The following is a 12,390-nucleotide window of genomic DNA, read 5'->3' as shown; positions in this document are numbered from 1 at the left end:
TGCAACTTGCGGCAAGGCTGGATCCTCAACCCACTGAGCGAGGCCAGGGGTTCAACCCACATCTTCACAAACACTGTGTCGGTTTTTATCCCGCTAAGCCACCACAGGAACTCCCAGCAGTCATCTTCTGATGTGGGATTGCCCTGGGGGGGGGGGGGTGTCCCAGCAAAAACTCCTAGAGATCCCGGCCCCTCCCTTACCTCTCCCGACAGTCCCTCAGAGCTGCTGAGGGGCTGCTTCCTGGGCTACAGTCCTCAGTAAGGCCCCCAAGTGAAACAGAGCTCAACTCTGAGGTTTTTCTCCCAGGAACACCTGGCTCTAAATCGGGACCCGCTGGGCTGGGGACTGGACTGGAGCTGAGACCTCTGGGGACTCCACGGAGAACGCTGACGCTGACAGAGGTGAAGGAAGCGGCTCAGAGGCGGCTGCGAGGGCGGGAGGACGCGGGTGGGACAGCGCGGGGGCGGCGGGCCCCCGGCACCGGCTCCCCCCGCCCCTCTCGTGCGGGTCTCGGAAGAGAAGGGGCTGCTCCAGCGGCCCCGGGCGCCGCCTCCCCGCAAGGGCTCGCGCAGCCCCGCCCCCGGCCCGCCCCGCCCCGTTGCCTGGTAACGGCAGCCCCGCCCCCAGGAGTCGGAGGCAGCGAGGCCAGCCGCGGACCTGGAGGGCCTGGCGAGCCCTCTCCCGCCCAGCGGCCGGCGCGGTCGGTACCTGCCTGAGGTCCAGGTTGCCGAAGCCCCCGCAGCAGTCGGGCGCCGCCCCCGGGTCCCGCATGGTCCTCGCTCGCCAGAGCTCCCGGCCGCGGGCCGCCTTGCAGGGGTTGCTGCGCGGGCCTCGCGGGACCCCCGGCCCGCAGAACCGGCCCCCATGGCGGCCCATGAAGCGCCGCCGGCGGGGCGCTTTCCCGGTGACCCCCGCTTCCTCGGCCTTCTGGGAAATGTAGTCCCCGTCTCCGCGCAGGGCCGCGCTCCCGGGCTCGCGCAAGCCTCTCGCGGAGCCGAGACCTACTACAAATCCCAGGGCCGCGCGCTGCGGCGCCCGCCAGTCCCGCGGCGGCCTCGAGGCCGCTGGGCTCGGTGTCTCCTCGGCCCCCGGCTCCCCACCTGTCCTGCCAACTGACCTGGTGTCCCTGTCCTTGGCCGGCGGCAGGCTAGAGGCCGGCGGCGGCGGGTTGTAGGTTTAAGTAGCGCGCTGCGCAGCCCCTGCGGACCTGGACTTTGGCCGGCTCGGCCCCCCGCCCCTCCTGAGGCTGCCTGTGCCTGGGGGCGGGGGAGGGGGGCGGGCACTCCCCGCAGCTCCCGCCCCGCGGTTGGCGACCCTCCTCCATTCCCCCTCGAGCACTCACCGGGGCTGCCCTCGTGTCGCCTGGGGGAAGAGAGCCTAGCAGGAAAAGCGGGGTGTGTTGGGGGGAGGGGGCTGGGTCGGATGGTCACCGGGGCCCCCGCCCTGGAATGCTTCGGGAAGGTCTCAGAGGGAGGCCCGAGCGCAGGAGGTGCCAGACATGCAAACTGCAGGGGCAGGAAGTGAGACCACCTGTTGCAGGTGCCTGGAGACCGGAGGGGTCCTTCTGGAATCCGGAAAAGGCTGGAGTAGTGGTGGACGGGAGATAGGGGGAACGACGGAGTTCGGAAAAGTAGGTGGGGAGTTCCCGCCGCGGCGCAGTGGAAACGAATCCGACTAGGAACTATGAGGTTGCGGGTTCGATCCCTGGCCTCGCTCAGTGGGTTAGGGATCCGGCGTTGCAGTGAGCTGTGGTGTAGATTGCAGCCGTGGCTTGGATCCCGCGATGCTGTGGCTCTGCCATAGGCTGGCGGTACAGCTCCGAATGGACCCCTAGCCTGAGAACCTCCACATGCCGTGGGTGTAGCCCTAAAAAGACAACAAAAAAAAAAAAAGGAAAAGAAAAGTAGGTGGGATTTTGGATGGTTTGGCCCCAAGACAGCCCCTTTTAGCTAGGTGCCATGTACCTGGGGAAATGGACTCGGAGATTCCCTTGTCTGGGATGGGAGCCCAGGCAGCCCCTCTGTAAAGCCAGCTCTCCCTGATTCAAGCTCACTTCTCACCCCTTGGCCCTCAGCACCAGCCGGTCTGGAGCATTTGTGAGCAGACCCGGTGTGCGGGCCCCTTCGGTGGCCTCCGCAGCATCCGTAGGATAGGCAGGCCCACGGTGAGACAGGAAGGACACTGGCCTGGGTGCGAGCACTAGCTCTCTGACTGCAGACAACTTTCGTGTCCTCGAAAGTGAAAAGGAAATACCTGTTGGTAAAACCCATCACGCGGACCAGTGGGAAGTGCTTAACAACCACTGGGCATGACTGGGCTGCGCGCACGGCAGGCGCTACAGGACCGGTGTGCCCACCGACCACCGCTCGTCATGCTCCCGCTCAGGGAGTCCAGGCAGGGCGTGCCAGAACCAGAGCCAATTCTGGGGGGCCTGCCAAGGGGGAAGGGCCCCCAGCCAGCACCACCCACCCAGGTCCGTTTTCTCCCTACCTACGCCCGTTCTTTTATTAAGCCAGAGAAATTGGGTTTTGTGTGTGGTTTGTCTGGGAACGAAGAAAGGTAAATGTCAGAGGTCACCAGAGCTGATGCAACCGGAAGAGTCCACTGCCATCCCGCGCCCTCCGCAAGGGGCACACGCTGACCGCAAAAGCGAGACCCCGCTTCCAGCGTGAGCAAAAAACCTGCCGCCCAAGATATTTGGGGGCAGAAGTGTTCGCCTGGTGCTTTGAACACAGCCGGGCCTGAGCTTGCAGGGACGCCACCCAGCCAGCCTCTCTCCCGCGAGTGCTCTGCGGCATCCCCAGCAAACAGAAGAGTCACTTCTGAGGCAGCTGCTGCTCTGGTGGGCGGGATGTTTGCTCCCAAAGTCCCCCTTCCCGAAGCTTTAACAAACAGGGTTATCTCTCTCTGCCTCAGCCTCATAGCTCTTCAGATTCCCGGAGCCGTTTATCAGAATGTCTCCCGTCGGCTCCAGGGCAAACATCTCCAGGTGACCTCTCCGCCGGGAGTTTGACCTTTGCTAGGGAGGATCAAAGCCAGCAGCCATTTCTTCTTTGCCTTCTCCAGCTCCTGCCCTCCCTCCCCTGTGTCACCGGATCTGGCTGCCTGGCTCCCAGCCATCACCAAAAGGGCTTTTATTACTAAAAATGAACATTTATTATTGGGTGGCCTTGGGGAAAACCTACACTTTCCCTACCTCTGAGTCTACTCTCATAAAAGGTGCAGAATCTCCAGAGTGAGGCTGCGGTGAGGCTACAAGGTGCACCAGATACCCTGCACGCTGCAGGTTCCCGACGGCTGCCTGACGAGGTCCCCCACCTAGGGAGACTCGCCTGTGAGGGTCCCACACCTGACACCCATGGACCCTGGGTTTAGGACCCACCCAGCGCGGGGCCCAGGAGAGCAGGGTGGTAGCTCAGGGACCAGAGTTCCTGGGCAGACACAGGGGGAGGGCTAGGCAGCCAGAGAAACCAGGTCGTCGGGAGTTCTTTAAAACCAGGGCCACGATGCCCAGCAGCCCCTCCTCCAGGCAGCCCAACTGCCCCCACCCTGCCCAGGGCAGGTTCAGCGGGAGCCACATGGGAGCTGGGGCAGGGCAGAGCTGCTGGCAAAGAGGAAACCCCTCCATCAACTGGGGGCTGGTGGGGAGGCCTTTCCAGCGTCCTCTGTTTCTGGAAGAAGTGACTCCCTGGCACAGCGGTCCAGACCCAGGAAGCGCCAGCAAGTGCCCGGATGTGACAGGTCTCCCTGCCCCCGCCCACCATCCACAGGACCTCCCGCCGGCCTCTTGGCTGTGCCCGGAGTAGCTCGGACACACACTCACCTCAGGACCTTTGCACACGCCGTGTGTTTTCAGACAACAAATCCACCCCCGGGCTGGCGGAAGGTGATCCTGTGAGGCGAGCCTGGGCACTCGGGGGTGAAGGGCGCTGAAAAAGCTGGACAAACATTAGCCGTTTGCAGCATGGAACTATCTCGGGGGATTAACATATGTATCTTGGTAGCTGTGAGAAAAGTGAGGGCAACCTGCCTGGGATTCGATCCCCACAAAACCTCCTCCACTGACAGCAGGACATCCATTCCCATGAGGTCGCTCCGAGCATTTGCCAAAACGCACCCTCTGCCGGCTGTAAAGCAAACCTCAGCAGATTTCAGAGGCGGAGACATTTTCTATTCTCCAAACACGTTGGGACTAAGCTAAGAAACAGGTGCTTCTACCCGAGCCAGGTGGCCATGGACCCAGCTGGCTGGAGGCGGGGGGCGCGGCAAAGAGACCCCCGGAGACGCAGCCTTTCCGGTCTAACCCCAGGTGTCAGGAGTGGAGGAGCGGGCTGGGTGGAGCTTGGATGGTCAGAGGGCTGCGGGGGACTGGGAGGGGCTGAGCCCCTGGGGACACCCACAGCCCCGGGCCTGAGCTCCAGGAGCCAGCGCATCACCAGCAGGACTTCAAGCCGAGTGAAGGCTGCCCCGCGGGCGGGCGGCCGGAGCAGGTGCAGGCACTTGGCCCTGGGGCAGCTCCAGGTGTGCAGCCTTGTTTAGGGCTCTTCCCTTATCGGGTCCAGAAGCTCAGCCCCACGGCCCACGGGGCCTGTGCTGCAGACTCACCGTTCCAGACGCTGTTCAGACTTTAATTGTTCAGTAATCATCCCTTATTTACCTCGTTTTTCCGCATCACCTGTGATTTTCTGTTTCATCAGAATGGTGTTTTATTGGCAAGGTTGACCAGTATGCCTCTTGGGCCTTCTTTCAAAAAGACCGTGAGCCTTAGTCTTAGAAAAATCACTTGAACTTCTTTTTGGTTTTTTTTTTTTTTTTTTTTTGGCAGCAAAACCCACCAATGCAGCCCTAAAAAGACAACAAACAAAAACACAGAACACTGCTGTCCCCACTGCAGCACGCCTCTGCTCTCGAGGACTCTCAGAGGTTGATGAGTTTCCACCTCAGCTAAGGGGTGGCCCCCAGGAGCACCCTGTTGCACCCCAGAGCTGCCCCTCCCCGATCCCACATCATCCAGTAGCACCCGAAGGGGGGAGGCCTGGCCTTGCCTGGTCACAGTGACCCACAGGCCTCAGGAAACCAAAGCCAGCCCCTCCCAACAGGCTGCCCCTCCTTCAGCCCCGCCCTGGGCCCAGCCCCTTGGTGTGCCCAAGAGACCCTCCCAGGGTACTTTAAGGTTGATAGAAAACATCGGGGCTCCGTGGTTAGCAAATCTGACCAGGAACCATGAGGTTGCAGGTTCGATCCCTGGCCTCGCTCAGTGGGGTAAGGATCCAGCGTTGCCGTGAGCTGTGGTGTGGGTCACAGACGCGGCTCAGATCCCGTGTCGCTGTGGCGCAGGCTGGCGGCTACAGCTCTCATTCGACCCCTGGCCTGGGAACCTCCCTATGCCGCAGGGGTGGCCCTCAAAAGCAAAATTAAGAAATGAATAAAATGCACCATTTTCACCAAACTTTACAGTTCGGAGGGTTTAGCATATGTTGACAGCGTCCGCCCGCCCCATCGGCACCATCCGGGCCAACGGCCCCGGCGTCCACGGGGACACGCCGACCGCCCAGCGCTCCCTCCATCCTGCCCCCGACCCTGGCGACTGTCACGCTCCCTTCTGCCTCCCCGGGTGCGCGTGTCCTGGGAGCTTCCTGGGAAAGCATCAGGAGACACTCGGCTGTATGTGGCTCCTCTCTGAGCAACACCCTCCGTGTCCCGTGTCCCGAGGCTCCCACCCTGCAGTAGGTGGCAGGACACCGGTCCTTTGTCTCCCGGGAAGACGCCTCGTCCTGTGGCGGGACCCCGCTTGTCCCCCGGGTCATGTGCCCACGGATACCGCGGGGGCACCTCCCTCCTGGGGGCGGGGGCCCTCAGGTCCAGTCACTGTTCTTCGTCACACTTTTCCTCTCCCCTGGGGCGTCTCTAGCAGCGAAACTGCTGAGTCACGTGGGAACTGTATTCGGCCTTTTGAGGGCCCTCCAGACTGGATTCCACGGGACTGAACCATTTCCGGTCCCTGCCGGCAGCACACGGGGCTCCAGGCTCTCCACACCGTCCATACCTACTTTGGGGGCTTTTTGTTGGTTTTTTTACTTTCTGGGTTTTGTTGTTGTTGTTTTTAGGGCCACACCTGCGGCATATGGAGGTTCCCAGGCTAGGGGCGCAATCATCGGAGCTGTAGCTGCCGGCCTGCACCACAGCCACAGAAACACTGGATCCTTAACCCTGAGAGAGGCCAGAGATCAAACCCGAATCCGCATGGATGCTAGCTGGGTTTGAACCACTGAGCCAGGACAGGAACTCCCTGTTTTTTTTGTTTTGTTTTGTTTTGTTTGTTTTTTGTTTTGTTTTTGTCTTTTTGCCATTTCTTGGGCTGAGGTTCCCAGGCTAGGGGTTGAATCGGAGCGACCTACACCACAGCTCACGGCAACGCTGGATCCTTGACCCACTGAGCAAGGGCAGGGATCAAACCGGCAACCTCGTGGTTCCTAGTCAGATTCGTTAACCACTGCGCACGACGGGAACTCCCTTTTCTGTTTTTTTTTTTTTTTTTTTTTTTTTTTGATGACAGCCGTTGTCACAGGTGTGAGGCGGCGTCTCCTTGTGGTTTCGATTAGATTTCCCTGTTGCCAGCCCTTTTGAGCATCTCTGCCTGAGCTACTCGCCATCTGTATGTCTCCTTGGCAGAAATGTCTGTTCAGATCCTTTGCCTGTTTTTAACTGGGTTACTTGCTTTTTATTTTTGCATTCTAAGATAAAGGGTTGGAGTTCCTGGCGTGCCTCGTGGAAACGAATCTGACAAGCACCTATGAGGACGCGGGTTCCATCCCTAGCCTCGCTCAGTGGGCTAAGGATCCAGCGTTGCCGTGCGCCATGGTGCAGGTCGGATGTGATGGTACCATGGCTGTGGCCAGTGGCTAGAGCACCAGTGTGACCTCGAGCCTGGGAACCTCCATATGCCACGGGTGCAGGCTTTAAAAGAAAAAAAAAAAAAAGATAAAGGGTAATTACCCCTGAGGAATCGTTAACATGGAAGGTGGGACCTCTCAGTTCTCAGGACTGTCAGCCTTGCTGCCCAGGAGCCCCTGTTGGGGCCCACACACAGCCTTTCCAGCCCCCATCCCCAGGCAGGCCAGCTCTGCTTCCCCTGGGAGGCCCCTTCCAGGCAGACCTAAGGCCTGTCACTCCATCACGAGCTCTTGAAAGTGTTTTTCCAGAGAAGAGCTGCTCTTCCTCTAAGCATCCGTGCTGCTGCTAGCTCATGTGATGCAGAAATAGCTACAGCCGGCTTCTCAAAAATAGACTTCTGTGCGTGCTATTCCTGCCAATCACTACACATGAATGAGTCCTAATTTTCCGTTTCTCCTGAGGCCTCTCTTCCAGACTCCTTCCCAGGCACCCTGCCTTGGGCACCCCTCCCTTTCCCTCCGCCCTCCCTCTCCTTCTGTCCCTCTCCCTCCCTCCCAGCCACAACTAACCGTCTGGGCTCTCATAACTGTCCCTGTGAAGTGGCTCTACTCAGGCCCCATCAGCTCCCACCTGAACCACCAAGGCAGCTGGCCTCCCCGCCGCCGCCCTTTCCAAAGTGTCCTCCCCCAGCAGCAGGTGACTCCTGCTCAGAGCCCTGCTATGGCTCCTAATGTCCAGGCCCAACGCCCTACCCTCAGGCTGGCAGGGGAGACCCTCCAGGAATCAGCTCCTTCATCTCTTTTTCCTTTTTTTTTTTTTTTTTTTTTTGTCTTTTTAGGGCCACACCCGCAGCATATGGAGGTTCCTGGGCTAGGGGTCAAATCGGAGCTGCAGCCGCTGGCCTACACCACAGCCACGCCAGATCCTTAACCCACTGAGCGAGGCCAGGGATCGAACCCACGTCCTCATGGATGCCAATCGGGTTTGTTAACCGCTGAGCCATGACAGGAACTCCTGCTCTTTCATTTCTTTTTTTCTTTCTTTTTTTTTTTTTTGTCTTTTTGCCATTACTTGGGCCGCTCCTGCGGCATATGGAGGTTCCCAGGCTAGGGGTCGAATCGGAGCTGTAGTTGCCAGCCTACACCAGAGCCACAGCAACGCAGGATCCGAGCCACGTCTGCAACCTACACCAAAGCTCACAGCAATGCCGGATCCTTAACCCACCGAGCAAGGGCAGGGATCGAACCTGCAACCTCATGGTTCCTAGTCAGATTCGTTAACCACTGCGCCACGACGGGAACGCCTTCATTTCTTGATTCACGCATTCTTTCTGAGCACCTCCTATCCTAGGGACGAGGATACAGAGGACAAGATAGGGCTCTGAGGGGACTCAAGCCATCACAGGGTGACCAGCAGTATAGTGGGCGAGCAGCAGACAATGGGCACAGAGAAGGGGACCAGACCCACGGTGCAGGCGGCTTCCCACGGGACCCACTCTCACTGCAACTGCATCAATCCCTCCAGCTCCCAGAATGCACCTGTGATCCTTGCAAACCCGCCCAGACCCCAGCCCTGTGCCCTTTGGCAAACCCCCCCAGCCTTCAAGACTGGACCTCGTGGAGGGGTCTCCTCCTTGCCAAGCTCCCCACCCTCTGGGCAGAGCCGATCCGTTCATTGGTCCTGCCTTTGAGACACCGCCAGCCCCACGGGGACCCCATCACACCGTCCATGTCATTCAGTCATCACCTTCCCTGACTGGGAAACGAGTTGCCATCCTGCTGTTCTTTTCTGCGGGACACAACGAGCGCCCCCTCTCCCCTCCGCCAATCCAGGGTTTTCAACCGGCGAGATCTTGCCACATACCCACCTCCCCAGGGTCTGGGCATCGTGCGGAGCCCTCTGGGGTGGTCAGAGCTGGGAGCTGCTACTGACGGGGGAGTGGAGAAGCCGGGAGGCCGTTCAGCCTCCCACACCGCGCAGGCTAGCCCCTCAGCCAAGACCATGCCGCGCCAAAGGGGACAGTGCCGAGGTCGGGAACCACGGCCCCAGGCTGGGCGGAGGCCCAGGTGAGAGTGGGGAGAGGGCGGGCCCGCTGGGAGACCCTGGGGCTTGGGCCACGGCCACGTGACGCATCCCAGCCAATGAGCGAGCGGAGGCGCTGCCCCGCCCCCCGCCCCGCCCCGCGCCGCCCTCCCGCAGAGCAGACCCCCTGCTCCCAGAGTCTGCGGGAGGCCCGGAGAGGCCTGGTGGGAGCCAGACCCACCCGGGGACCCGGACCCAATCTGCGGGGATGGCGCGCCCGCAGGGCCAGGCCCCTGGGCTGTTCGCAGCTGAAGCCCCAAGGCCAGGAATTTCGCTGAGCAACCCCACCTCCCCCGACCCAGGCCTGTGCTGTTTCCCAACCCCGGCACGTGGGCCTGCAAGCAGGGTTCGGTCTGGTTCTCAAGGAAAAGAGATTTCCTGCATCCTGGGAGCTGGCAACAGTTCATAGCAGTTACCCAACTGGTCACCTTTATTGGTGGACTGGGACCCCCTGAGGGGAGGGTCTGGGCCTGATTCCCTGGATGTCACTGAGTCCCAGGAGCTGTTTGTGGACCTCTGAGTAGGGGTGATCCTCACAGCCGCCCACCCTGCCTTCATGTCTGTATTTGTTAGAAACATGTTTACCTGCAAAAAACCCCACAAAATGCTACCAACAGAGGTTTGGATAAATCAATAGGAAGTTCTTTTTTTCCAAATAACACAACTAGAGGTAGGCAGGTCCTAGCACCAAGGATCCCTAATTCACCATCCCTAATTTAATTCATCTTCCAGCATTAATGCTTTGGCCTCATAGACCCAAAGTGGCTGCCATAGCTCTCGTGATCACACCCGGGTTCCAAACAAGCCAAAAGTAGGGGAAAGGGCCAGAGCCACACTGCTGCACTTGCCTCTTTTCATCAGGAGAGCAAAAGCTTTCCCGAAATGCCCCCATTTGAGGACTGATTGACCAGGACTAGACCACACGACCAGTATGAGCCACGGGAAATTTGACAACCAAATGTTGATGACTCGCTTAGAACACTATACCACAAATTGATTGAGGTTTTTGGTTTGGGTTTTGGTTTTGTCTCTTCTAGGGCTGCACCTCCGGCACATGGAGGTTCCCAGGCTAGGGGTCGAATCGGAGCTACTGCTGTAGGCCTACACCACAGCCACAGCAACGGCAGATCCGAGCCGCATCTACGACCTACACCACAGCTCATGGTAATGCTGGATCCTCAACCCACTGAGCCAGGCCAGGGATTGAACCCGCACCCTCATGGTTCCTAGTCAGGTTCATTAACCGCTGAGCCACGACGGGAACTCCTGATTGAGGTTTTATAGATATTAAAAGAGGCCAACACCTGTCTGCCTCAATGTCCAGTCCTATTTCTGGGGCTGTTGCCAGAAATCCCCTTCTCCTAGGGCAAAGAGGGTCCCCAGGCCTGGTCTTCCGTGGGCCTGAGCTCTGTGGGGATACGACTGCGGGAAAGTTCCTGGCTCCTCTGCCCACCCTGCCACACCCACCCATAGCTCCATCCTGGTGCCTTTTCCCAGGAAGCCTTGGCCTGTCCACTACACCCTGTCCAGAGGCCTCTCCCAGCAGAAACCATCCCAGTCACTCAGCAACACTGGCCTCTGTCCCCAGGAGATGGAGGAGAACCCATGAGTCACTGGCCCAGCAAAGGCAGCAGCTGGGTCAGTGCTTTCTGCAGAATAAACACAGGATTCCCAATGACTCCCATCTGAGAAGCCCTGCTCTCCCCCCCCCCCACCAGGGCCTCCGGAATCCAGAATTCCAAGGAAATGGCACTAAAAATAGCCAGAGGCAGGAAGATGGGTTCCCAGGCAGAGGTTTAGCCAAATGTGGGAAGCAGAGGACGAGTCTGTAGGGACTAGGAACAGGGGGAGGACAGCCAGCGCAGGCCAGGCCCCTGCTGTGCACCAGGTCCCGAGTAGAGCATGCCACAGCATGCCGGTCGGGTCTTGTCGGAGCCTCCAGCCAGCCCGAGGAAGTTGGCACCTCCCCCAGCCACAGGCAGGGACACCGAGGCTTTTGGGGGGTAACGGCAATGCCAGCAAATGAAGCCCAGAACGCGAGCGCTGCGTCTCCCAGCTTGTTGTTCCCTGGCTGCACTTGACCTCGTCGAGCCTCAGTTTCCTCATCTATAGAACGGGAAAGGCGGCCGTTCCTTCCTCCGAGGCTCACTGGGAAAGCTCCATACATTAGCACATGGAAGAAGCACAGCAGGATGCCGGCCCCAGGCAGCCCTCTGTGATTGGGGTAAACCCCTCCAAGCCTCGGTCTGTCAAATGCTGATAATGCTTCCGTCCTCAGGGGGTCGTTGTGATAAGATGGTCCCTAAAAAGCCTGAGCCTAACACCAGAAGCTGGTTTCTCAGCCGCATGTGCCGTTTCCAGGCCATTATCACCCCTCGTACCAGCTGCCCTTTGACCCCGCATTTCCAAACCATCTCCAGGTGTGAAGCTGCCACAGCTCTGGGCTGACCTTCTCTGAGAAACAAAAGAAGTGTTTTTTTTTTTTTTTTGTCTTTTTACAGCCGCACCTGCAGCATATGGAAGCTCCGAGGCTAGGGGTTGGATCTGAGCAGCAGCTGCGGCATTTGCCACAACCACAGCAACAGCGGATCCTTAACCCACTGAGAGAGGCCAGCGTCTGACCCGCATTCTCAGAGACAATGTCAGGTCTTCAACCCACTGAGCCACAACCCACCTCTATGGCTGGGAGGAGGAGGTCACGCACAATGCTGGGGCGTGGGGGGAGGGGCGGCTCCAGGTCCTTTTTGTGGGGTGTATATCAACGAGAAGGTAAGCACACCTGCCCACGCTCAGCTTCAGGGGACCACTCACCTTGCGTACACTCACCTGAGTACCTAGTGGAGATGTTTCCGAGGCTCAGGGCCGCCATGCACAGTTGCACAGGGTGAGCACTGTGCAACCCAGCAGGGGTACATTTGCACAGTCTTGGACGTGTCTGCTGTCCTTGAGGCGGTGCGCAACCTGCACAGGGATGCCTGGCAGTCATGGTCATGGTGGAAATGCTCTGTTTGGATGAAGGCTTCATGCCCTACACTTGCTGCTTTGGAGAGACTGAAGCATCTCTATTTTACCCATAGAACAAGTAAGGAAGGCAAACCCTGAGGGGACGAAGCAGTACTTTTTCCAGAAGCCTGGTTTCCCATAGGGTCCGTCGGAGACGTGGAAGAGGAGGTGGCTCTTGCTGGGATGCAGGTCGGCTAGGACTTGGCGCGCCTGGGGTCTCCTCCTGTCGCCAGAGCTTTAGAAAGGGCGCGAGGGCGTCAAGGCTGGGGGAGCAGCGCCACCTGGCGGGAGGCAGAGGCACGACGCGCATTTCCCGCCGCCGGCCCCGCCCCGGGGCACCGCCTCCCCCGCGCCCCCCCCACCCCACTTGGGCCACGATTCTGGCGGCTGGTTCCTCTTTTCTTCCTTCCA

At 59.5% G+C, this 12,390-nt stretch overlaps 1 protein-coding gene across 5 annotated transcripts in view; it reads right to left on the bottom strand.

Annotated features, from left to right (window-relative positions):
* The window catches only part of PEMT (phosphatidylethanolamine N-methyltransferase), a 39,511-nt gene extending 38,277 nt beyond the window's left edge, over window positions 1-1,234 (bottom strand). For 2 of the 5 annotated variants that reach the window (XM_047757093.1, XM_047757097.1), the window contains exon 1: window positions 709-902. In XM_047757093.1, the coding sequence (XP_047613049.1) occupies window positions 709-876 (168 nt within the window). In that variant the 5' untranslated portion in view covers window positions 877-902. Of the gene's footprint in view, window positions 1-200; window positions 355-708; window positions 903-1,117 lie in introns of those variants that run through there. The other 3 variants (XM_047757095.1, XM_047757094.1, XM_047757096.1) reach the window with 3 other exon arrangements.
* Window positions 1,235-12,390: the final 11,156 nt, after the last annotated feature.

The sequence above is a fragment of the Phacochoerus africanus genome, chromosome 14, assembly GCF_016906955.1.
Source record: "Phacochoerus africanus isolate WHEZ1 chromosome 14, ROS_Pafr_v1, whole genome shotgun sequence".
Taxonomy (NCBI): domain Eukaryota; kingdom Metazoa; phylum Chordata; class Mammalia; order Artiodactyla; family Suidae; genus Phacochoerus; species Phacochoerus africanus.
This window is presented reverse-complemented; position numbering and strand designations above follow the sequence as displayed.